The sequence below is a fragment of the Manis javanica genome, chromosome 1 (genome assembly GCF_040802235.1).
Source record: "Manis javanica isolate MJ-LG chromosome 1, MJ_LKY, whole genome shotgun sequence".
In the NCBI taxonomy this organism is placed as follows: domain Eukaryota; kingdom Metazoa; phylum Chordata; class Mammalia; order Pholidota; family Manidae; genus Manis; species Manis javanica.
Window position 1 is genome coordinate 113,579,357 of NC_133156.1, and position 26,292 is coordinate 113,605,648.

General features: G+C 36.2%; 1 protein-coding gene across 5 annotated transcripts in view; it reads right to left on the reverse strand.

The window, feature by feature from the left end:
- PARP8 (poly(ADP-ribose) polymerase family member 8) overlaps positions 1-26,292 on the reverse strand; it is a 171,932-nt gene that overhangs the window by 51,584 nt on the left and 94,056 nt on the right. For all 5 annotated transcript variants that reach the window (XR_012131237.1, XR_005062303.2, XR_012131230.1 and 2 more), the window contains exons 9-13: positions 15,205-15,265; positions 14,671-14,761; positions 6,468-6,534; positions 1,174-1,299; positions 106-670 (exon numbers count right to left, since the gene is read on the reverse strand). Coding sequence is in view for 1 of the 5 variants with exons in the window: in XM_037022087.2 (XP_036877982.2) it covers positions 106-670; positions 1,174-1,299; positions 6,468-6,534; positions 14,671-14,761; positions 15,205-15,265 (910 nt within the window). In the remaining 4 variants the exon portion in view is untranslated. The remainder of the gene's footprint in view (positions 1-105; positions 671-1,173; positions 1,300-6,467; positions 6,535-14,670; positions 14,762-15,204; positions 15,266-26,292) is intronic.

The window sequence follows — 26,292 nt, forward strand, 5'->3', positions numbered from 1 at the left end:
AAACAGAAAAATCTTCTTTCCTCTACCAGATCTTACAAAACAAACAAAAAATTCTATTACACCTTAGCTAGCAGTTAAGAACTCAAGATGCAAAGATTTACGCACAGGAGGCTGGGAAGATGAAGAGGAAGACGGTGTTAAGATACCAATAAGCCCTGAGGTAAGAGAGAGCCTCCTGCACTCTGTGTGCGGTTCCTTGAAGAGCTCCGTTTTGGCTGACTTGGCGCCACTGGAGTAAGACTTGCTGAGCAGCTTGGGATTCTTCAGGCCGTAGAACTCCTCCACTCTGAGATTGCTGGAGTAAGACCTGCTTAAGAGTTTGTGGGGCTTCAAGCTGGTGGTGTGCTCACATCGCGGATCTCCCGAACAAGATCGAGTCAGTAGTTTATGCGACTTTAGAGCCAGGCAGTCCTCTTGCTTGACAGCAGCAGGGCAGGGACGGTTCAAGAGTTTGTGCGACTTAATCGTCGTCACTGCCTGCTCTGCCCGGGGATCGCTGGACAAGGAGCGGCCAAAGGTCCTGTGCGCCTTGGCGGCGCACATGTCGTCAGTCTTGACGGTGCTGGAACACGTCCTCCGCAGTAGCTTATGCGTTTTGGAGATCCCATCTTGCTCGGGCTTCAGTTTGGATTTGCTCTTCCCGCAACCAGGGGGAGGATAACTTGGCGACCTGCAGAATTGAACATTACTTATTAAGAGGCAAATCATGAATATAACCAAGAAGAGCACTTGTCAGGCTCCATCAACTCGACTGCTATAATAGCACCTTATTTGAATACAGCCCATCCACTAAAACTGAAACCGAAAGTATGTGTAGAATGATCAGAGAGACTCAGTTATATTTTTCCTGAAAGCAAAAGAGACCGTTAATTTTTCCCGCCTCCTACCTGTCTGTAAGAGCTATACAGAACTAGTCTCCTCAGGGAAAACTCTTTGATTGGAAAACAAAGAATGTAATTTTAGTACATTTAACCCAAGTTAAAGAAACAAAAACTCGATTCATAGACAAGAATATCTATGATTTTCATGGATGGATATAACTTAGTCTGTTCTTTGAAGGCATAAACAAAATAAACAGATGGTAAGACTATAGAAAGAATGCTCTGAACTAAACCACGGAGTATCACACGCTCAGCACTTAGCAAGACCAGAGCAAACTCGTCTGTTACCCACCTGCGCAAGGTAGAAAATAAATGCAAGGGAGACTTCACCTTCTTCTCTGACAGCTTCTTATTGTGGAGACAACTGGATTTTTCTTTGCTCTGTTTCCACTGCTGTGTAACAAACGTCTGCATGATTCTGTCAATCCAAAGGTTAAGTCTGTTACCACAGTTCTAGGTAATTTAATGTAATATTTCTGTATTATGTAGAGAATATCAACAAGTGTAGCTGAAGGGGATAAAATTCTGAATTTTTTGTGGATGCAGGAAACACAGTTTTAAAAAAATTTGGAATGATTATTAAGATACAAGTGAAGTCAATTTCTTTTTACTTGATTTACTTGTGTATTTTTCTTCGTGAAAAGGAAAACAAAATCAAACAGTAAAATCCTAAGTAGAAATAAACCATGTAAAACTGACTCTATGGAGCTCAGCAAATTTTATCTTCAGCACAACCAGTTCATTTTTAAATATAATGGTTTTTCAAAAATGTATGTGTCTCTAAAAATTGTTAGTTACTATAAAAAGTAGGAACTCCTAATCTGGTAACGGATATGATTTGGTAACTCCTGACCTCAATATTTTCTGAGTCAAAATCATTATATCATTGTTTTCTGATAAGGAATTCAGGAATGTCAGCTTGGACTTAGACACCACATTATTTTCTGAAAAGGTTTCTAGGCTGTGATAGCATCTCTGTGTTCCTTCTTTCACCGGGCAATGGAGGAAAACCCCTTAAATCTGATATTTAAGTAGACTAGACACAAACTTTTACAATTAAACATTATTATGCAAATAAATCAAACATTTTCATTTTCTTTCAAAAGTCAATTCAGCATTGCCTGCTTTTCATGCTGTTTTGTTAGTTCTAACGCAGATCGCTTTTGAAACAGGAAAATGGTACCAAAAGTTACTATTTACAAAACAACAGGGAGGAAAAGTTTTAATTCTCAGGACAACGCCCCAAAAAGTAGCTATTATTTCACATTTCACAAATGAGGTAAGGAAATTAAAACTGCTTGAACTGTGTAGATTAGCCTGCATAGTAAGTGGTAGATCTGTAATACCTATGTTATTAAATATGGGTTGATTCTGTGTTAATATGTTATTCAAAAGGGACAGGTATGACTCTCAGCACCAGGCCAATTATTAATTTCTCAAGATCCACATGTCTTACCAAATTAACTCAGGTACCCGGAAGTACATTACTCAGAACTGCTACCCCAACCTTTAGTCAGATAGCTTGGATGAGTTCAGAGGGAACAAGCATGTATGGAACTATTCTGGTGCAGTGAGGAAGAAGGAGATAAAATTGCAGTCAATGATGCATGATTCCAAATTTGCAGCAAGTATACATTACAGCTCAGGACAAGGGAAAATTTGTATTTTACACTTAATTTTTAAAGATTATTTTTCACCCAATATTTCAGCAAATTTAAGTGTAAGAGTAATAATGGGGTCATCGTTTATCCTTATACTTAAACCTAACCAGAAATCCAGAGACACCACCCTTTGTACCAAGCAGATTCAGATTCTTTCCCTGCTATGAAAAATCTCCATTCCTGTGTACCATTCCCTAAGAAACCCAGCAAGTTCTTCTCTTATTCTTGATAAGCTAATTGGAACAAAACATAAGCCAAATAGCTATAATTGTTCCCATTTTCATATTATACTAGCATTCTATAGTGTGATTTTAATATCCAACACCAATAATTCTTAGACTTGGGTACCCACTTCTCTAGTCTTGGATTCAAAAAGGGGGGGGGGTGTTAACTGTTCCCTATAAGAAATGTATCCAGTGTTTAGTTTCAATGGTAATCTGAAATACACACATAAGCACATTTGGTGTGCTGACTGACCACTTCCTCCTGACAGATAGCCACCAAGAGATTTCAGTACTCACAGCAGTGTTTATGTTTATTGTTGTGTTCACACCAAAACCTACTACCAGTGCCACTGGTTAATGAAAAAAGAAGAGAAAAACGCTTCAAGGTAAATTAGACATTTGCCTCAAGTGAACACCAGATGCTGTCCTACCCACTATGTGAACAAAGGTGCCAAAGTAGTTCATGTAGATACAAGGGAGTACATGTAGCAACTTTATGATTTTCTTCCTGCTGAGTTCAAAACATACATGCACTAGAGTAGACAGCACTATATTCAAACTGTGGTGGTGAAACAGCTTCAGCAAAATAATGCCATACATCAAACTAAATGTATGAATTTGAAATCTGAGTATTTCTTTGTGATTTGCACTTCAGTTTATACATTGAATTTTATTTTATAAATGCAAACTCAACATATTGAGAATTTATACCTAATTTTATGTTTTATGTATTTAAAGTAATACTGGAGAGTTACAATTCTTTTCCCTTTTAGAAACAACTTTTAAATTTGATTAATGCAAATTCAGCATAGAATCATACACAATTTAAGATTATTTCCATAGTCTCGATGCTTAGCCTTTGGAATGCTAGATACTATATATGAGGTTGATCACTACACTACCTCTGTATGTTTTTTCTTAGGCTCCACAATTTTCCATTTTCCCAATACTCATTCAGTGCTGAAAATATATGCCAAGTATTATACAAGGCTAAGGGATATTGAGGATGTGTGAGAGGCAGATTAGTAGATGGATCAAAGTAGAGATCTGGAGTCAAATTCTTGCTCTACCACTTTCTCACCAAGTGACCTTAAGTAAGTTGCTTGATTATTTCTGGGCTTTGCTTTCATCATGTACAATATGTGAATATTAACAGTACCTGCTTGAAAGGGCTGTTGTAAAGATCAAGTGAGTTAACATATGTAAAGCACTCAGAATAGTGCTCCACATGTAAGAGGCACCACAGAAGCGACAGCTCCTAGTGTTGTTAAGACTGTCTTGTTGCCAGAAACAGGCCAGATAAAACAATTACAGGAAAAGTTTAATGAGTGTTCCTTATTTGCTGAAAACAAACCTGAGCAATAACAAAAGGGCTGGATTCTAAATCTACTTTCCTAACTTGCTTTGTTTCTGGAAAATAACCTCTGTAGCTATTTTTTTAAAACTTTTTACATTTTAATTTCCTCTTATGACTTATTGTGAGGATGAGAACAGATTGTTTAAACCCTACCATTTTAGACTATAAGAGACTTTGATGAACATAGTTACTTATAATTAAGGAAACAAACTATATTAGACTAAAATTTATCAAGGATTTTTCAAAAAGAGTTCTAGCTCATATACCAAACCTTTCATATAACTACAACTTACCCATGCAAGTAAGTAACTTTTTAAAAATGTTAAACATTTGGATGGGAGTACTAATAAAATGTTACATATTCTACAAGGTCATTAAGCAGGGAATATAGAACATAGCTTTATTTAATTTCTCAGAGTTGTAATTATACACATCATTTCTTTTTCTGAGCCCAAATGATGTACTCAGATACCATTAAGGATAGGAAGGTATTTATTCCTAGACTTCTGTGTTTTTATAATTCTTGTCTTGTTTGGATCAACCTCATTTCACTCTAAAAAAAAATTCTTAAGTGACTTATCAAAGTACATCAAGTAGAACTATGAACTATGAATGCTAATTATGTCAATGCAGGTTCATCAGTTGTAACAAAGGTACCCCTCTGGTGGGAGATGTTGGTAATAGGGAAACTACGCACGTGTAGCTTAGGGGGCAGGGGCCGAAAGAAAAATCTCCGTACCTATCTCCATAAGCCTAAAATTTTACTATGAACCTAAAATTGCTATAAAAAAGCAATAGAGTCATTAAATATTTTAAAAAGTTAAAAAACAAGGGAGAAAAGTGTGTGAGGGGGGAAAAAAATCACAGGAGCAAAAAAGAAAAAGATACTCCAAGGTGAGGTGGCAACCAACTTGGGTGGCATAACACAGGACAAGGCCCCTCACTTACCTCTCAGACCTGTAGGAAGATTCTGGCTCGACACAGAACAATATCCAACTGGAAAAATAAAACCAACTGCACTGGAAAAGCACACCTAATCCTAGTACAGAAAATTGAGAAAATTCCTCTTACGAGTCCTTATGAAGGGAACACTGAGTAATACAATGGGCTAATAAACATCTTAAGAGCTGAAGTTAGTTTTAGAAATGTAGAATTCTCAACAGTAAGGGCTTGTTATCTAATTTTTATATGCATATATTTAAATCAAACACTAGAGATTTGCAAGAATTTTTCCTTTCATAAGTAAGCCAAACATAACTCACATTTGAGCAATGTAGTCATAAAAACTTGAGACAATTCTAGAGCTCTGTAATATGTACAACCTTTATAATGTATACAAGCCTTGATACCACACATAAAGCTTCCTTCTACATCTATAGTTTCAAGCAAAATGACCAAAAAAATTCCCTGTTTAGTAAATGAAATAAAAAGTTTCAATGTGTTCTCTCTTACAGCACTGCTCAGCAAAGGCTAATGTATGATGCCCACTTAAAGTAAGGATGAACATGTGGACTTCATCGTTATAGAAGGCCCAAACCACTTGTTTAATTACACAGTAATCTAATGATCTCTCTTAATAAATTTATATTGAAGCAAAACTTGCACGTTCAAAAAAAACGAATAGTCCTTCAGGAATTCTGCATTAATATAAATTCTTAAAGCTGATATTTTGATAAGTAAAGGATTTATTACATTTATATTTTGACTATAGCTAATTGAGGTACATGCCTATATTTTAAAAGTCAGTTCAACTGCAGTAATTAAATTCATTCAATATATTAGTCAATATCCAAACAGGAAATTAAGGGCTTATTTACAAAAAATGTTTCAGGAGTATAGGTATAAAAACTAGGAGAGTGCAGTAGCCCAGGGCCGGTGGCTACCAAGCTGTTACCACCTCTAGGCCCTGGGGCGTGAGTAAGAGAAACGCTAATAGAACCCAGAAAAAGTCATGCAAAGGCAGCTGTCTGCAGCAGAACAGAAAGCTCCAGCTGGAGTAGTAGTCAGCTGAAGGTGACCTCAGGGAGGAAACCAAAGGTAATAAATGCTCCTGTTTTACACTGCTTCCTCTTTTGGTGGTCATATTTGAGACATAGCAACCTCCTTAGGTGGTGAATGTGTAGCAGGAAGGAGATAAGGACATGGCAGGTAGAAAGAACTTGGCCCAGTTCTAAAAGTGAGCTTTGCCAACTAAATTATTGATGCAGCTCTCAGCATCAAGCCGTATCCAGAAGTGCTTGCTTCAAAATATTCCTGTTGAATAAAATGAGGAGCAAGGGGTGGAGCAAATTGAGAACTCAGTTCTCTTTAACAGAAATTTATTTTTCCTCTTTGGGGAACTTACTTTTTCAGCTGATGTCCCAATCCAAATCGCTCTTTTGTAGAAATCTGGAAAACATCAACAGTGGGCACTGCAAAGGAAAAAAAATCAGTCAAGATGTTGAGCTGAAAACTCAACCATCAGCCAGGAAAAGAGTGAAAAGTAATGTGTGTGTGTGTGTGTGGGTGTGTATACATATACATATATGTAATTCTATAATATGTATATATACATTACATATTACATAGTGTAATGTATACATGTACATTAAAAATAGTGTACACATGAGTCCTATACATTGCTATGTATGCCTTATCTGTGTAGACTTTGGAGATCATTCTTGGTCATTATATATACTAGTGTAATATATGCATATGTAAATGTATAATGTGTATGCTGATGAAAGATGATCTCCGAAAAGTATGTATTAAGTATAAATAGCAATCAATGTGTAGGACAGTTTGCACACTATTCTTCAAGTGGAAGAGAAACATGTCTGTACATACAAACACCTTTTTTCTAGGATAAAAGAACGAAGTACAAGAATATGGCATAGGAAACTTACTTCTCACTGCATGTTCTGTCACATATTTTATATTTTTACCAGCTTTATGCATTTCTGCAAATTAATAACTGATGATTATGAAATAAATAACCTCTCAAAGAGTCACTCACCATTCACTAATTTTAAAGAGTAGCTGAGTGCCCACTGTGCCAGTCACTATAGAGAGCCATGAGAACACCCAAATATAAACATCCCTGCCACCATGGAGCCTTAGTCCAGTGGGAGGAGATAAAGAAAAAGCAGGTAAAAAAAATAGACAGAATTTCACATGATGATGAAGGCTCTGGAGATCAAAAAGAAGGGGCTAAAGATTATGTGGGCAGAGGTAACAGCGTTAGCATGGCAGGAAGAAAGGTGCCCCAGTGAGAGGAAACAAGAGCGCTGCCCCTGGGGAAGAAGTCGCTGCAGCACAGGGGCCACAGACCCGAGAGCGAACCGGTACCATGTCAGGAGATGAGATCAGAGGACTGCGGAAGAAGCAGTGTAGGCTCTCTGTGCAGAGCAAGGGTAGAAATAGGAAAATCAAGCAGGAACTGATCACAGTCATTGAGGCAGGAGATACACAGTGGTGTGATCACTGGAGGTGGTGGACATTTTGGATTCAAACTTTCTGGAACAACTGTCAGACTTCACTGATGAACTGGATTTGAAGTATGAGAAAAAGGGAAGAGTCAAATCTAAGGATTTTGACCTAAGCAACCAGAAAGATGAATCTTACCAATTCATGGCGTGTGGAAGGCTGCAGGAGAAGCACACTCAGAGTGGTGGGGAGATCAGCAACTTGACTTATTTTTAATTTTAAATTAGAAATGCTTATCTGTCACTCAAGTGGAAAAGTTAAGTAAGCAACTGGATAGAGAAATCAAGCATTTAAGCATTTGGATGAAAGGAGATTTGCTAAAAATACAAATTTGGAGAGCCAGAATATAAATGTATTTAAAGACATGAGGCCAGGTGAGAAACTATTGACTGAATATACAGATGGAGAGGAGAAGAAGGCTGAGGATTAGGCCTGAGCCCTCCAGCATCCAGAGGTTCAGCAGAAAAGGCTGAAGAGGAATAGCTAGAGGATGGAAGATTCCAGAATGCTGATCTGGACATACATTCACAAAAGTTTTTCAAGGAAGGAGTAAACAACTGTTATAAAATGCTGCTAAGATGGGGACTCAAGATTGGTCACAGGGTCATTAAGCAATATTGAAGTAACTGGTGACACTGACTAGGGCAGCATTTGTGGACTGATGGGTCTAAAACCTGTCTGGGGTGTATTGAAGGAGAAAGGAGGAAAGAAAATGAAGTGAGCTAATAGAGGTAACTCTAATAAAGAAATTAAACAGTCTATCTCACTTGTGTTTGTTTTGTTTTGTTTTCCAACTGTACAAATAAGTGAAATCATATGGTATTTGTCTTTCTCTGCCTGGCTTATTCACTTAATAGAATACCTTCTAGGTCTATTCATGTTGTCAGAAATGGGGAGGATTTCTTTCTTTTTTATGGCTGAATAATATTCCATTGTATATATGTACCACATTCATTCCTCTACTGATGGACACTTTGGTTGCTTCCATATCTTAGCTATTGTAAACAATACAGCTATAAACACAGGTGTGCATATATCTTTTCAAATCAGTGATTTTATTTTCTCTAGGTAAATTCCTAGAAGTGGAATTGCTGGGTCATATGATATTTCTATCTTTAGTTTTTCAAGGAAACTCCATACTGCTTTCCATAGTGATTGGGCCAATTTACATTGAGAAGGGATATGGTTGTCATAGGTGAGGGAGGTTGGGGAATGGGTAAAATAGATGAAGGAGATAAAGAGGCACAAAATCTCAATCATAATATACATTAGTCACAGGGATGAAAGTACAGCATAGAGAATATAGTCAATAGCTCTGTAACATCTATGTTGACAGACAGTAACTACACTAGGGGTGAGCATTTAGTAATGTAAATAACTGTCAAATCACTATGTTGTTACTTGAAACCAATATAACATTGTATATCAACTATAACTCAATTTAAAAAACCAAAATACACGAAAAAATTTAACAGTCAGGGGAAGAAGAGTATTAGGGCACTAACTGAAGAGTGATTTGAGGTCAAGATAAGAGAAATAGTTGTTTGCTGGTAGGAATCTTCTAGAAGAGAGAGAGAGACATGAAAAAACACCAGAAGGAGAGGGAGAATTGATGGAATAGGTGAAAGGGGATGGAAGCCAGTGTCCAAATGAAAGGATGACATTATATAGGGGCACAGATAGCACCATTCATTCAAACAGTTGGGATAACAGATAATTAGAGCAAAGACTGCCTTGTTCACATTCTCAGACCACACGTGCTCCACACTGTAGGATGAACTGGCTTTCCCCAGTTGACTCACTCCCTATGTTGGCTGTAACTCTGGGATACAAACATTCCACCAATCAAAGAAAATTGGTGTTAGCATTACCAATCAATTCCTTTCTTAAAAGCATTCTGAAAGGAAAGGAGCGACACACAGCAGCAATTCACTGGAGAATTCCGCTTTATTAGGGGTTGTATAGGAAGGGGCATGAGCTGATTGAGGTGTCACTTCTACGGGGCTGGTGGCTATTGGCTAGGTGCTGGGAGTGGGAGGGGGGAGAGAGGTGATTGGTCTTCACGTGGCGCCGGCGGGAACTGAGGACCCCCCCCCCCCCCACCAAGAGAAGCCGGAAGTTCGCCATCTTACTGGTGGGGGCCCTTCACATTCTAATCCTTATATATAGTGAGGAATAGAGTGGACATCACTCCAATGCTACCTGTCCCAAACCCAGGGGTATAGAAATTCAGAAGTAAATAAAAAATCCTAACATCTGCCAAACTCAGCATAATTATTTTCTGAAGAAAATGATGTCAAAAATCAGAAAACACTGTGTTTTCTCTAGGAAGATTTAAGAAGACACAAGCTCTTCATAGGCAGATAGAAAACATAACTGGGAAGACAGAGGCAGAGAGACAAAAGGAACTTGGTTTAAAAAGATATAGAAAAATACAAAATGCACTAGAAGAACTGAAATCTTCATTGGAGGAAATTATATAAAATACATGGAAAGAGTGGAGAGAGAAAACAGAAAAGTTTATTCAGAATATATAAATTATTCTTACAAATTAACAGTAGAAAGACCAAAACTTATTAGTATTATGAATGCCAAGGAAATATAGATCAAAGTTTCATCAAAATAATAAAATTTTCTAGGAAAAGATATTATGAACACTGACTCAATTGGTAGTATAAAATCTGAATGACCTAAAATTTTAGAATATATTGAGAGCAAACAAGATGTTACTTCTAAAAATATTCCAAAATTGAAGTGATAACATGCATACTACTATAAAAATTAATGAAATTAGTACAATTGATTGCACTTAATCTCTTCATATAAGATGTTAATAATCAGTGAAATTGTATGTGGAGTATATGAGGATGCTGCAATCCCTTTGCAATTTCAGTAAATCTAAAAATGTTTTAAAAAATAATAGCTTCCTGACAACCCATAATAATCAGAAAATAAACTGGAATATTAAAGTGTCACTAAGTCAACAAGTTGTAAAAAAATACTCAGGAATAAATTTAGCTAGAATTAGTGATCTAAGGCCAAACAAAAAAACAAAAACAAAAAACACCAAACATACTGATACATACAACTAGAAACTACAAATAGGAAAAATACAGAAAAAATAAATAGAAATGTCTACTCTTCCTCAAGTTTTTAAGAAGTTTACGTCTAATGACTAAATTCTCCCCAGGGTTCATTTTTGGGGGCAAGAGAATGAGGAAGAGCTTAACAGGATATACTTGTAAAGTATTTTCATATTTTAAAAAAGGTGAAAGTTATTCAATTTTTCTTTGTCTCTCATGTAATTTATGGGAAGGCCGTGAGGGAGGGCTGCTCAAGATGTGTGGAAATTATTCTAACACTCTGATCATGTACATGTAAATAGAGGTGTCGATAATGAGATAATTTGCACCAGAAAACATTGTCAACAGTGTGAGTTGTTTATCACTTTAAACTAAAAGGAGCCCTGCCCTTCAGATTAGAAACTACATCTATACAACAGCAATTCTAGAAAATATAAAGACTATCATAAGATTCATAACAATCACATCTTTTATTTAAAGTGTATTTCCCCAGGTACAATGAAAAAAACCTTATCTTTAATTTCAAAGTGACAAATAAGGAGGTGTACTTCTTCAATTCTTATCACTCCTGTTCACTCACATATTCATTGTCAGAATAGCCCCAGCCAAATATTATAGTTCAAATAATATTGTTCATACATTTTCAGAACCCAGGAATAAATGCTTTTCAAAAGAACTATTAACGAGGTCAGTCCAAACTTTGTACAAGTCACACATCTTCCGCAAGTTCATTTTACTATAAATGCTGTCACTTTCAAAGACATTTTGCAAAATAGCCTTAAAGAATTATTTTCTTTTACCTTTTTATTTGTTTGAAATAATCTATATCATGAACAAGGATAAAATCTAATTAATTTCTTCTAGAGTAATAAATTCTATGTTCCTTTATAGCATCATCACTATCTCTAGTTCTAGTCATATATTTCACAGTACTGCCCATTTTAAAATCATATTTTCCTCAAATTTTCTCTAAGAAAACAATAATCTTTTGGGAAACTCACTAGTAAGATGCAATGTGAGCAAACAGGCTGCAACAAGCCCCGACATAATGAGTGCATTACAGAAACAGGAGAAAATCAGCAAAGGGATCAGAAACTTGGAATAATGCTATCTCATATAAGAAACTTTCAGTGAATTTTGCTACAAATAGAACAAATGGAACCAATCTTGAGGGGCCATAAAATGCTAACTCAAAACTCCCCATTCTATGAAAAAGTAGGCAGCTTAAAGCAGACTACCAGTAACATATCTCAATACAAAAGGGCAGATGAAGCATGAAGCAGTGTGTCCCGGAGCAGTTTCCGTAAGGGCTGGACCAGCAGGGCTTCCTCCTGAAGCAGATGCTGACCTCTTCCTTGCCCTAACACACCTTCTTAGGTCAAGTTCTCCCAGAAACAGACCCTGAGTGAAGATTTAGGGACAAATACTTTACTATGCAATTGCTCCCAGGAAAAACAACAAGGGATGGGAGGAGCAGGAGAAGGAAGACTGGAAAAGGGAAAATGCAAAGCAAGTGCACAAATTCAGGTCAAGTCCCAGCTTCAGCCTGTGGTCCTATGGGTAATACTGCAGCATGAATTACTCCACGAAGTCTGTCCAACCTTGGGGCAAAGTAGCCAGGCCACTGAACTCCCACATCAGTCACACCAAAGGGGCGGGGCAGAAGTGAAGAACTCCCAAGTATGTACCTGCTTTCCCCAGGAAAGAGAAAGCTCTCATGTGTCAGATGTCCAAGCCCTAACATCCCAGGGTGAGCTATTAGCCCTAAAGCACAGAGAAGTCAGGGGATGGGGGCAGAGCTGGCCAAAGGGGTGTGAGGGGGGAGAAGCGCGGCACCAACGGACTTCATAGCCCACCTCCCTCCAGCTGTCAGATCTCAGAACTAAGGGATCTAGAGTAAATGTGGGGTTCTCTCTTCCCTCTTCTTGACATAAATTCTACACAAATCACACTAAGTCTGAAAGAAGTACATTTCAACTCCTGCTTCAATATTAATACTGAGGAAAATAAAACTCATCTATGGAAATAAAATAAATTTTGAATAATTACTGATTGATGTTCACAACAAAACTCAAAATGACACCAGCATAAATAAAATGAAAGCAACTGGTAATAGAGAATAAAATGGAATCAATAAAGATTATAATCAACTTAAAAATAGGAGAGAAACATTACATCAAAGACTGAATCACAAAATGATTTACTTAATGAAGTAGAAGACAAATTGGAAAAAACAAAATACACAGAGACAAAGGATAAAAGACTAAGAGAAAAGATAAACAACATGGGGGATACAGACATTAGATCCAGTCTACATATATTGGGGCAAACAGATAAGGGATTAATAAAATGATTACACAAACTTGCTTGAGGTGAATTAAGATCTAAGTATCCCATGCAAAATAAATATATAAAAGATAGTATCAAGAAGAATGAGAAAAAAACAGCCCAATTAAGTACACATAACAAAACATACACAACACCAAAACAGATTTCTTACAAATGAGCAAATTCAAAATGCTTTGGACACAAACCAGAAGAAATTTCTAAAGCATTTTTGCCCTTTTTGGGGGGTACGGGGGCCATGGCTGTTATAACCCTGTAAATTTATAATTGGTCAAGTGTGTCTCATTCACAAAACAAAGAGTCATTCTCAGGTATGAATAAAGGAAGCATCATAACCCTCATGTTTCTTTGGTGTATGAACTATTAAATATGTAAATTAACCAACAGAGATGAAAAAAGAATCATCAAGTTATAGATGAGTTTTGATACTACTAAGTGGTATTAAGTAACAAAATCATCTAAATATAAAATAAAATTTAATAGTTAAAATATTTTTAAAACCAAGCAAATATAACAAATCTTTAAAGAGTTACTGGAAAAGAAAATCTCTGCCTAAAATTCAAAATTGTATTTAAAAAATGAGTAACATGGTAAGATTACATAAAAGCATGCCACATTCTCATCTCAGACAGATAAGACAGGGTGGAGATGACCTGGCCCAATTTTGTTCATAACCCTGATTAATTAAAGAAAGTTCAGACATGAGGACTTCTTTCTCTTTTAACCACCATCAGAATAAAATTGAATGGGTGCTTGAAACACTTGCTTTTCCACTCACCATGCTACCAGAAGCCCAGACCACAAGAAGCCATGTGTAAGGTTGATACTCTGGTTAAGGGCCCCAACTGAGCTCCAAGATGACACCTGCTTCAACTGCTAGCCATCTGAAGTCCAGCATCTTGGGCATCCAGTCCAGCAAAACCTTAATATAGCATAACTCCAACCCGTATTTGGACTAAAAAGTCATGCAAGACTCCAAGCAAGAACTGCCCAGTTGAGCCCAAAGAACAGTGAGAGATAGTAAGTTGTTTTAAGCCACTAAGTTTTGGAGTGGCTTGTTATGCAACAGCAAATAACTGGAACAGTACAAGCCAATACAGTGTGTACTGTCTGTGTTAGTGGGTAAGGGCAAACATTTTGATCCAGTACATCTTGGCAAAGTTTACAATAGGGTCTTTCATTGCAAACAGCAACCAGTTACGATACAGCAAAATCATCTCTTAAGGTTTTGGAAAACAAAAATATGACCAAGGTCTCCATTTTCAGAAACCTGAAATACATCACATTTAATTAGGCTAAATTCACCAGTGATCAAAGGTGAGATAAATAAACATTAAAATTAAATTTCAGAATCAGAGACAAATAATTAAATCTAAGAGCAACTCAAAATATACTAACTGAGCTTCTACTATATGTAAAATTCTCTTTCAGTTTTTATCCTGATTATTTCACAGCAATTTGTCAACTTATGAAATCTATATATATTTCTGTATATTGGCAATAAACCATTGTTGTTAGGATGCTAATATATTTCAACAGTATCATTACGAATTGGCTGCAATTCTGTTCAGACCTAGCAAATGAAGAGTAATTTTGCTTAATGCACAATGCACAACTAATATTCAAAATAATAAATAGAGAAATAAAACTAACCTGGGCCATTCAAATACTGTGTAAGTGAACAATGTAGTCGGACAATTATAGGTTCTGTTCGTATCACTTCCCAAGCCACAGCAATTTCCTCCTATGCAAACATATTAGAAATTAGTCATCTTCTAGAGCTCTTGTTTACAAAATTTAAAAAGATTAATTTATTTTGAAAAAATACATAGATCATTAAGGCCTACAAACTATCTCAAAACCTACTGGTTTGTGAAAAGAAAACCGAAGTATTCCTAGTTTGTGCCCTCTACATATGAAAAATAAAAGTGGAAACTTAAGAAATAAGGAAAGTACTATAATAAGAGCCTGTAAGTATCAGAATATATTAAAAGATGCTAAAAAAGCCAACACTATATATATGTATATATATTAAATCTCTGCTTCTTCAAACAGTTAAAGTATTTCTTCATAAATCACTTTAACAAAGGCAGTACATTACTAATAATATTATGGGAAATGGAAGTTAAATTTGTTTCAGTAAATGTTTTTAAACATACCAATCATATTGCACAAATTGATACTTACATCAAGAAAGCTAACATCAATATGCAGATCAATATCTACATCATCAATGGCTCCATATTCCCTGAAAGCAAAGATTAACATTAATTTCTTTCATTTTTCTTAATAGATAATGTGTCTGGGTTAAATTCAATCACAAACTTGTATTCCTGATTATTCCCAGACAGCTCAGAAGTGACTGTGGACATGCATGAATTAACTCAGTCTAGTTGGATGTTGTCTTCTGTGATTTATTTATACCACGCAGAAATCTATCTTTATGTACATGCATGTGCATACATAGATTCAAGAGTTGTTTGGTTCATAATTTCACACATCCCCAGTTCTCTGTAGCAGATTAACCAGTCTTCTTATATGTCCACTCTGTCTTCACCGTGCTCCCTGCAGACGGAACTGCTTCTACAGGTAAGAAAGGAGTTTCTGGCATGGGAGCAGGATGGAGGATAATTTACTGGTCCGTGATGCTGCCACATTCGACATCAGAGGTTCTGAATCTGATTCAGGTGCTCTGCCACTTACACATCACTGTGCTTTAACAGGCAGCACATATCAAAATTAAAACAAGGAACAACAGTATGTTACACATGAAGACATTATGAAGACCAACTTTTTCTACAGCCCAGGTAGTGACAAAAACACACACATATTTTAAAAGTTAAAAAAAGAACATAAAATCAATAGTTTTTATATTCCCCATAGACAAGCATCTGTATTTTTGACATTTCTATAAAATTCTTAAGTCACAAATGCCATACATAGTGAGGGAGAAAATTACAGATATAACTGAAATGATAAAAGTTAATATCCAATATTGGTTGAGCACTTATGTGCCAGACACTGTTTGAAGGATTTTATGTATATGTAATCACAGTGCACTATTGATGACCACCATGTACAACTAAAACTCATTAATGAAGGCCCAGAGTAATAACATGTTACCTACCATGATTCTGTGGCAATGTCGAGATTTGAATATATGTATCTATTTACTTATGCAGGTACTTAATTGGTTTAATATTTAATAAACTATCACTTGGTTTGGGAAACCAGGTCAAACATTAATGGATGATTTCATTAGGTCCTCATGACAACCTTGTGACCAGGACATCTATTTACTTAAGCAGGTGCCTAATTGGTTCAATAGTCAATAAACTGTCACTTTATGCTGGAAATCAGGTCAAACACTAATGCATAATCTCCTTAGGTCCTCATCATAGCCTAATAGTGAGGATACTATTACTATCTAAACTTGCAAATGAGGAAACCGAGATTGAGGGATGTGAAACAAGTTGCCAAAGGACAGACACATCAGTGCTTAAGTCAGGTGTTGAATTCATGTCCAACTTTAGAACTGTGTGTACCATCGGGCACACAGCTAGTACTCAGTGAAGACTGTTGTGTATTATATGTTCATGTAAAGCTAATATAATACAAAACAGTGGCACTTGCATAGGGTTCTGAGAAGGTAATTTTTTATGATTAAAAGGTTTTATGTAATTTGAAAAATAAAGAAATCTAGGGGATTCTTGGTTTTTGATGTCCATGCCCCAAAAAACAATGTATTAGAATAGTCACTCAGTATCTGTGCTTTCTCTATTCACCCCTTAAAAAGACATCAAAACATATTTCATTTATTTATTTATGAAATTTTTATTTTTATTTTTTCATGGTAATATTTTTAAAGATTATATAAAGATGAAAAGAGATAAAAATTATTCACTTAGCAATTAATTTTAAAACACTGCATGAATCAAAACATCCGTGTTATTCATAAAGCATAAGAAATTTTATAACCTTATGTAAACTTGAAGGTGAGATGCAAATTTAGATTAAAAAAATAAGCCAATTTAGTTATGAAATTATACAGACACTATGACAAGAATAAGGACCAAGCAAATGAACCATTCTTCTATGCTCTAGTCCAGGGTTCAGCAAACTTTTCCTGTAAAGGTCAAGACAGTAAATATTTAAGGCTTTTTTAGGCCACATAGATTCTCTATCACATATTCCCTCTTTTTGTTTTTGTTTTAGTTTTTGTTTTTTTTGCAACCCTTTAAAAAAGCAAACACTGTGTGTAGCTCACAGGCTACTCAAAAACAGGCCCCATAGCCCAGGGGTCATAATTTGCTGACAGTGAACATCAGCAAATTATACATAATAAATATAAAAATTTAAATATCTCTTGTGAAAGAAAGAGCCATAAAGGTGATGATGATAGATGACTAATGATGTTCAAGAGACATTTCAGTGGGATGAAGAGGCCCTTACTACAAGCATTTCCAAGAAAATTGTAAAAAATAAGTGCAAACTTTTACCTAGAAAAATGTATTTAAGCACAGAAGTTGGAAAAAAGTGAATACTGAATAATAAGGAAATACTTAAACTAGAGCATGTTGCCATGATAAAAGAATTTTCCCATTATCAAAGATATGAAAACATTTACTATCCCAAGGGAAGTGTTCTAAATATATTAACTGAGCAAGCAGATAGATTACCAAAAACATATGATTTTTATTGCTTTTTTTAAATAAAGAGAAATAGGAACCAGAAAGTAAAAGGAGTATTTATATATTAACTCTAGATTGTGGGTAAGACTTATTTTTACAAAAAATGCAATTTATTTTCTAAAAACACATCTACTTTTTCTCATTACAAAAATAATACAGGCTCATTTTATAAAATACCAGACAGAGAAAAACAGAAAAAAGTAATTTTCAATAACCCTACTGAGAGATCGTTTTTTTTGCTTAGATATCATTTCAGTCTCTTTCATATATATATAAAGATAATATGGTATGGAAAGATTTTTGTCCTGCTCTTCACTTCTTCTAAAATCAGTGTTTTCTTTACTGTACATTATTCTTTAAAATTGTAAAGTTAAATGGTTGTATTTGTATAACAATAATCATATAATAAAACATTAAGGTGCTTCTGAATTTTTTTTACACTAAGAAATAGCCCTCCAGATAAAACTCTACATGCATCTGTCTTCTCATAGAATTTCTAGGATTACTGAGTGAAAAAACAGTTTATTTGTGACTCTTCATATATATTGCTTAATTACTATTTTAAAAGGTTATAACAATTTGTAATCACACTAGCAAAGTCATCATCAGTCACCATTTCCCACATCCTCCTCTTCACCAGGCATATTTTTTTCTCCCATCACTGACAGTTTTGTAAGGGAGAGTAACTTTTGCTCAATTTATTTCTGATGTTAAAGGAATCAGAGATAACAAAAATCAGTAAGAACCTTCCCTCGGCTATTTTCTTCATAGTTTTCCAGGCCACTTTAACAAGCTGTGTCACAAAGTCATGATCAAAATGTGACATACATTATTTAAAAGCCTTTAATATGTGAATTTTAAATTATTCTTCATATTTCTTCAACACTTTCTTGGTTACATGTTTAGTATCTTCCCAATTTCTAACAGTATCATTTCTTTAAAAAAAAAAAGGAAATAGAGGATTACAAATGCTCTTCACCATAGCAGAGCACAAATACAGAATTTTGAGGCAGAGGCATTAACGGTTTGCAATTAACTCGATTCTGCAGGTGTAGATCTGTAAATAGTTACACTTTTTGCTTCATGCCACACTTCAAAGAATTCACAACAACACTGTGTATATGCAAACCAATTTTCGTTGTGATGCCCTTTTTATACAATGCCAGTAATTTCACATTTCCCGCTGTGACACTTCAAAGCCTGATTACAGTTTGTCCAGATGCAGCGACCCTGTCATCACGATTGCTTCTATATCTGAATAACTTCAGTAGCCATGGATCTCATGAATAGCAAATGCAGAATCAAGATGAAAGCTTGAAATATGAATGCAACTTCAATTGTACAGCTAGATATCTTGATTGTGTCCTGAATACTGTGTTCGCTTTATAATAACTCCAAATAATTTCATGCATTTGCCTATATTTACTCTCTGTAAAAAGATGACATCAAATTCAGCTTGAATAGATTTTTAAGAAAAGGGAAACAACACAGAAATGATCTGATGCAGTTGTTTTACTCTGGAACTGAGGGTTTGAAAAAAAACTGCTCCACAAATTTCCAGACATCTGAGCTACTCTTTGAATCACCGTATCTTGAAAACTCATCATTTGATTTTGAATATTTACATACAACCTAGTTCATTTCAGAATATGTATACGTGAAATATACTCTTCTATGAATGTATTTTTGAAGGCACTATGTGCTAGAATCCCGGCAATTCATTTTTCTGTTTTCTTAATGGAACTAATCAATACAGCATCCTCATTAAAGAAACACAATGTACCTTCCCACAACATATTAAATGTTAGGCCATCTGTGTTGGTCTTCTTCTCTCTATTCATTATGTAGTTGAGATATTTTATAATACTGTGTGACCAAAATTAGCAGTGACTGTGCTGGTATAAAAATATATTTTAGATATCTAGTCCTACTTTATTAACTGTCTAAGAAATTATATGTATAGACACACACACATGAAACTCTACAACACGTTCTTGGGAAATAAAGTTCTATTGCTATTAAATTATTATTTCTGCTTTTAACAATTGGTCCATTACATTTTCAGAAGTAATATATTTTGTGAACAAAAAATACACCTCCCAATCAACATCATCCACCACATCAACAAAAAGGACAAAAACCACATGATCATCTCCATAGAGGCTGAAAAAGCATTCGACAAAATTCAATATCCATTCATGATAAAAACTCTCAACAAAATGGGCATAGAGGGCAAGTACCTCAACATAATAAAGGCCATATATGATAAACCCACAGCTAACATCATACTGAACAGCAAGAGGCTGAAAGCTTTTCCTCTGAGATCAGGAACAAGATAGGAATGCCCACTCTCCCCACTGTTATTCAACATAGTACTGGAGGTCCTAGCCATGGCAATTAGACAAAACAAAGAAATACAAGGAATCCAGATTGGTAAAGAAGAAGTCAAACTGTCACTATTTGCAGATGACATGATATTGTACATAAAAAACCCTAAAGACTCCACTGCAAAACTACTAGAACTAATATCGGAATTCAGCAAAGTTGCAGGATACAAAATTAACACACAGAAATCTGTGGCTTTCCTATACACTAACAAGGAACTAATAGAAAGAGAAATCAAAACAATTCCATTCACAATTGCATCAAAAAGAATAAAATACCTAGGAATAAACCTAACCAAGGAAGTGAAAGACCTATACCCTGAAAAACTACAAGACACTCTTAAGAGAAATTAAAGAGGACACTAACAAATGGAAACTCATCCCATGCTTCCTGACTAGGAAAAATTAATATCATCAAAATAGCCATCCTGCCCAAAGCAACATACAGATTTGATGCAATCCCTATCAAATTACCAACAGCATTCTTCAATGAACTGGAACAAATAGTTCAAAAATTCATATGGAACCACCAAAGACCTTGAATAGCCAAAGCAATCCTGAGAAGGAAGAATAAAGTGGGGGGGATCTCGCTCTTCAACTTCAAGCTCTACTACAAAGCCACAGTAATCAAGACGATTTGGTACTGGCACAAGAACAGAGCCACAGACCAGTGGAACAGAATAGAGACTCCAAACATCAACCCAAACATATATGGCCAATTAATACACAATAAAGGAGCCATGGACATACAATGGGGAAATGACAGTCTCTTCAACAGATGGTGCTGGCAAAACTGGACAGCTACATGTAAGAGAATGAAACTGGATCACTGTCTAAACCCATACACAAAAGTAAATTTGAAATGGATCAAAGGCCTGAATGTAAGTCATGAAACCATAAAACTCTTAGATAAAAACATAGGCAAAAATCTCATGGACATAAACATGAGTGACTTCTTCATGAACATATCTCCCCGGGCAAGGGAAACAAAAGCAAAAATGAACAAGTGGGACTATACCAGCTAAAAAGCTTCTGTACAGCAAAGGACACCATCAATAGAACAAAAAGGTATCCTACAGTATGGGAGAATATATTCATAAATGACAGATCCGATAAAGGCTTGACATCCAAAATATATAAAGAGCTCACACACCTCAACAAACAGAAAGCAAATAATCCAATTAAAAAATGGGCAGGGGAGCTAAATAGACAGTTCTCTAAAGAAGAAATTCAGATGGCCAAGAGACACATGAAAAGATGCTCCACATCGCTTGTCATCAGAGAAATGCAAATTAAAACCACAATGAGATATCACCTCACACCAGTAAGGATCACCATCATCAAAAAGACAAACAACAACAAATGTTGGTAAGGTTGTGGAAAAAGAGGAACCCTCCTACACTGCTGGTGGGAATGTAACTTAATTCAACCATTGTGGAAAGCAGTATGGAGGTTCCTCAAAATGCTCAAAATAGGCTTACCATTTGACCCAGGAATTCCACTTCTAGGAATTTACCCTAAGAATGCAGCACTCCAGTTTGAAAAAGACAGATGCACCCCTATGTTTATTGCTGCACTATTTACAATAGCCATGATACGGAAGCAACTTAAATGTCCATCAATAGATGAATGGATAAAGAAGATGTGGTACATATACACAATGGAATATTACTCAGCCATAAGAAAAAAACATCCTATGACTTGCAACAACATGGATGGAGCTAGAGAGTATTATGTTCAGTGAAATAAGCCAGGCAGAGAAAGACATGTACCAAATGATTTCACTCATATGTGGAGTATAAGAACAAAGGAAAACTGAAGGAACAAAACAGCAGCAGAATCACAGAACCCAAGAATGGACTAACAGTTACCAAAGGGAAGGGGACTGGGGAGGATGGGTGCGAAGGGAGGGATATGGGTGGAGAAAAAGAAAGAGGACATTACGATTAGCATGTATAGTATGGGGGGGTGCATACAGAGGGATGTGCAACACAGAGAAGACAAGTAGTGATTTTATAGCATCTTACTACGCTGATGGACAGTGACTGTGAAGGGATATGTGGGGGGGATTGGTGAAGGGGGAGCCTAGTAAACATAATGTTCTTCATGTAATTGTAGATTAATGGCACCAAAATAAAAAAATAAAAAAATAATACATTTTAAAAAAAGGAATTCAGACCCAGAAAAAAAAATACACCTCCTATGACATCTGTAATTCAACAGTTTGTGTGTCTGTCTTGGCATGCCTACTCAACGTGTGTGTTCTGTTTGGTGTGGGGGAGACATTTGTGAATGGGCCAAGAAATACGCAAACTCAGTAGTTACGATGATATATTGGCAGATTGAAGCATTTGCAAGACTGTATCTAAATTAGCTATAAATTTCTCTCAAGGACAACAAGGGCTGTGAAGAATTTAAAAAGCAGATGCAGGTAAGGAAGCCCACATGGAATAAGAGCATGTAGAGACGTACAGTCTACACAGCTGCTACACCTCTGCCCTCAGCTTAAAAATCCTTGGTTTTGCTGGAAGAAAGTACAGGCGCTGGGAGCAGAGTTGACTGACTGGGACCTGACTTCTGAAGCTTACACCTAAGTTAGAGGCCAGTGGTTCTGGGAAAGAATGTCCCCTCTGTTCCTTTCTCCCATGTGCCACCTGTCCCTACTTCCCCTGGTTTTCAGCGTCAGACTGTTATTTCCCTGGACTCTAAGAGGCAGAGGCAGGAGAATCAATATTCTGGGAAGGACATTCCAAACACCCAGCCCAGGATCTTCTTTTGATGAATGACGTATTTCAGTGTAGGTTAATTTATGATGTCTTAAGAAACATCCTCCAAATCTCAAGTTACTTAACAATGAAAAGGATTTATCTCTCACTCACCCTGCATGGTGATCAGGAGTGGGGATGCCGCTCACTGCAGTCACTAAACTAGCTGTGTGGCCTCTCTTCACATTGAAAGGGATGGGGAAGTACAACCTACCATGTGCCAGAAGAGGAGAACCAAAAGGCCTGTAACTAGTCCTACTCGCCACTACAAATAGAAACACGGAAATCCAGAGAAATTAAGTGATCCATCTTGACTTATGTGCTCTTTTCTTTCTTTCCCTTTCTCTCTCTTTTCTTTAGGAGATACATGTTTGGGTGGTGGGCCTGGATATAGTAGTATGGCCTCCTCAAGCCTTAAATTCTCAGCATGCTGTCCTCCAAAACCTCAACTCCAAAAGGCCCTATTACAATCATCCACCCACAAAAAGTGATTGAAACGCTGAACAGTCACAATCTTACAAATTTCCAACCTACATTAAGCAGTAGTCACAATAAAAAAGTTAGAATATTACCCATGGCTTCAATTTTTAAAATGGAAGATGGTATGGTCATAAGTGAAAGATATTTTATATGGGGTTCAAGTATGAAACGGCATAAGCAAATGATCCAAGTCATTTACTTGTGACTGGAATTCCTCACCTCCCTAAAAATATTAACCTCAAATTGTTTCCAGATGGCCCTGATAAAATAAATATTTTTTTGTAAATAACATAGCCATAGGAGTATGTTTATAATGAAAACATAAAAATACTCTTACTTGGTTGCAGGATTCAAGACGAGACGTATTCAGACTGATCATAGGGTTAATAATGTTCCCCCAGAGACTGAATTCACTCCCTATACAAAAGCCTACGGATCCGATTTGTCATCAATGTTTACAAGTGCGGTTCAGCACACTCAGTCCTCGGTTTTGGTCGATACGGCCTCGTAACGCTGAAAGCACCTGTGTAATTTATCATCAGTCGCTTTTTCTGTATCGTCCTTCAACCTACTTTAAGAGGGCTTTGCCTCAGTGGAGGCACTCTCAGTTCCTTTCATCTCTTACGTAGAATTTAGATGTGCTTAGTTGCCTTTCTCATTAGATGTCAAATTAAAAAAATGACACCAAATAGCCTATTATGCATACTGAGGTACTTTTGCTCTTCAAACTCCATTAAGTTCTTATAAACCTCAATTAAGTAAAAGAACAGCTAATTAGAACAGTCTGTTTTCAATAGACTTAGAACTTTGCAAGGAAGATGATTCTAAGACCTTAGCCCTAACCACTTTTCCCATGTGTGCAAGCCTCAGTATTACTAGACAGTAAATTCACCCTTATTTACTTTAAGTAAATCAAACTTATCCTGCTGTGATTCACCTTTTTACCGTAAGGCCTCTGGGAGGTTATTTATTCTGGAAACATCCGCTGTAGCTAGAGAAAATCTAGAGCAGGCAAGAACATGGCTCACATTCATTAAGATTTAAAACTGGATTAAAAGTTGTAAGTGAAATGGCAAGGGGGAAAAAAATCAAAACCATTTTGAAATTTGATACTTCATTTGATTGAAATTTCAAATATTTACCTAATTTTAACAACTCAAAAATTATCAATAATTTTATTAATAATGAAAAATATTAACAGAGATGATCATAGATGCTTAATACATGGTGAAGAAAAAAAAATTTCATACATACATGACAGTATGACTGGGGCCTACACAAGCATGTAAAGTGTGTTAAAAAAACTTCACCTATAAAAAAGCAATCAACGTGTTTTAAGGTAATCTTCTAAGCAAAAATACATATTTCAAATGAAAAAAAGCTGAATTCTACATTTGTATTGTATGATTAATTATATCGCATGCATTTTTTTTTTTAAGTGCAGGAGAGGGAGTTAGATTACTGTGGTTAAAGTTTTAGGCTTTCAAGCAAAATTTGACCAAAGTTAAAAAAATCAATGGTTGTTTTGGACTGTTTATTGCTAACTCTCTATTGCCTTCATCTATTCATTCTAAAACACTTACTGAATATCCATATTCTCTGCCCTGGAGCCACAGTAGAGATCAACTGTGAAATGATTGTAGGTAATTTGCTAAAACTTGGGAAATTGCAAACATTTCCTTTATAAAGGATAATCCCAATCACTTTCACACAATTGCAGCCTCAAATACCACCGTGAGTGGGGTATACAACCCCAGTTTATTTAGGCTGCAGGTGGTTTTGAGTTTCTGTTTCTGGAGTTAAAAATGAAACATTTGGCAATTAATCACTCTAAGTGTGTCATATACTTCCCAACTAACAGTATTTGCTTGCTCTGTCAGAATCTGGCATGTCCACTGAAAAGAACGCAACTTTATAATGTAAATGCCTTTCACCACTGCAATTCTTGAGAACAATCAAGAATCCAGCAGCCGGTATTCCACATACACCCTGTGCTTTGCTAAATACTGGATTGCAAGTGTGATTAAAAACCAAACCCAAACAAAATACAGCAAACAAAAAAGTGTGCTGCCCCAACATTCATAGAATTCTGAATCTAGAGGCAGAGAATCAAACCTAATGATAAGACATGAGAAGTATAATAAATGGGGTAAGAGCCACATGTGATGGGAGTCCAGAGGGCAGAATAATTTATCTGTTGGAGATTCAAGTAAAACTCAAAGAAAAGCTGAACTCTGAACTGGGGCATGAATGAACACAGCAATGAGGGTCGAGAGGGAAGTTTTCCATGGTAAGAGAACTGCTTGTGCCAACGCAAAAATCAGGAGGGAATATCCCAGTATTTGGATTTGGAGAACAGGACAATTCCGGTTGGGGTGGACAAGACTGGAACTGAGATCAGGTCGTCAGAGGGGTCTGCAATGCTATGGAGACTTGGAGATGCCCAAATGAAAAAACAGGAGGCTGAAATAATCACATCTGACTTGTGGAAGGAAACTAGTATGGTGGCAGCAGAAGTATTTTTCTTAAGGAGAGAAAGGAAAGGTACATAAGGATAGTGTGGTCTTCTGAATGATAAAAAGTTGTAAAAATGGTCTGGAAAATCGTCACCAAATAAGATATTAAGTAACTGCAGAGAAAAATACATTATCACTTAAACACTGTGTAAATTGATGTCTTTTTTCCTTTCTTTTTTGGGGGGACTGATCCCGTGGCTGTGCATGACTTATTTTTCACAAGGATGCGTCCTTGATTGATGATAACACCACAGGCCCAGCTGGCCAAATCTAAAACAGGAATTGATTATGACACTACTTAAGACTGGTATTTTATCGAACTCTCCAAATTTTAATGTAATGTTAAATGACATGTACAAAAAAAAATCCATACAGCCATAAATATGCCATTTTGTAGAAGATGAGTCTTATACACAATAGAATCTCTCTCAAATATGTT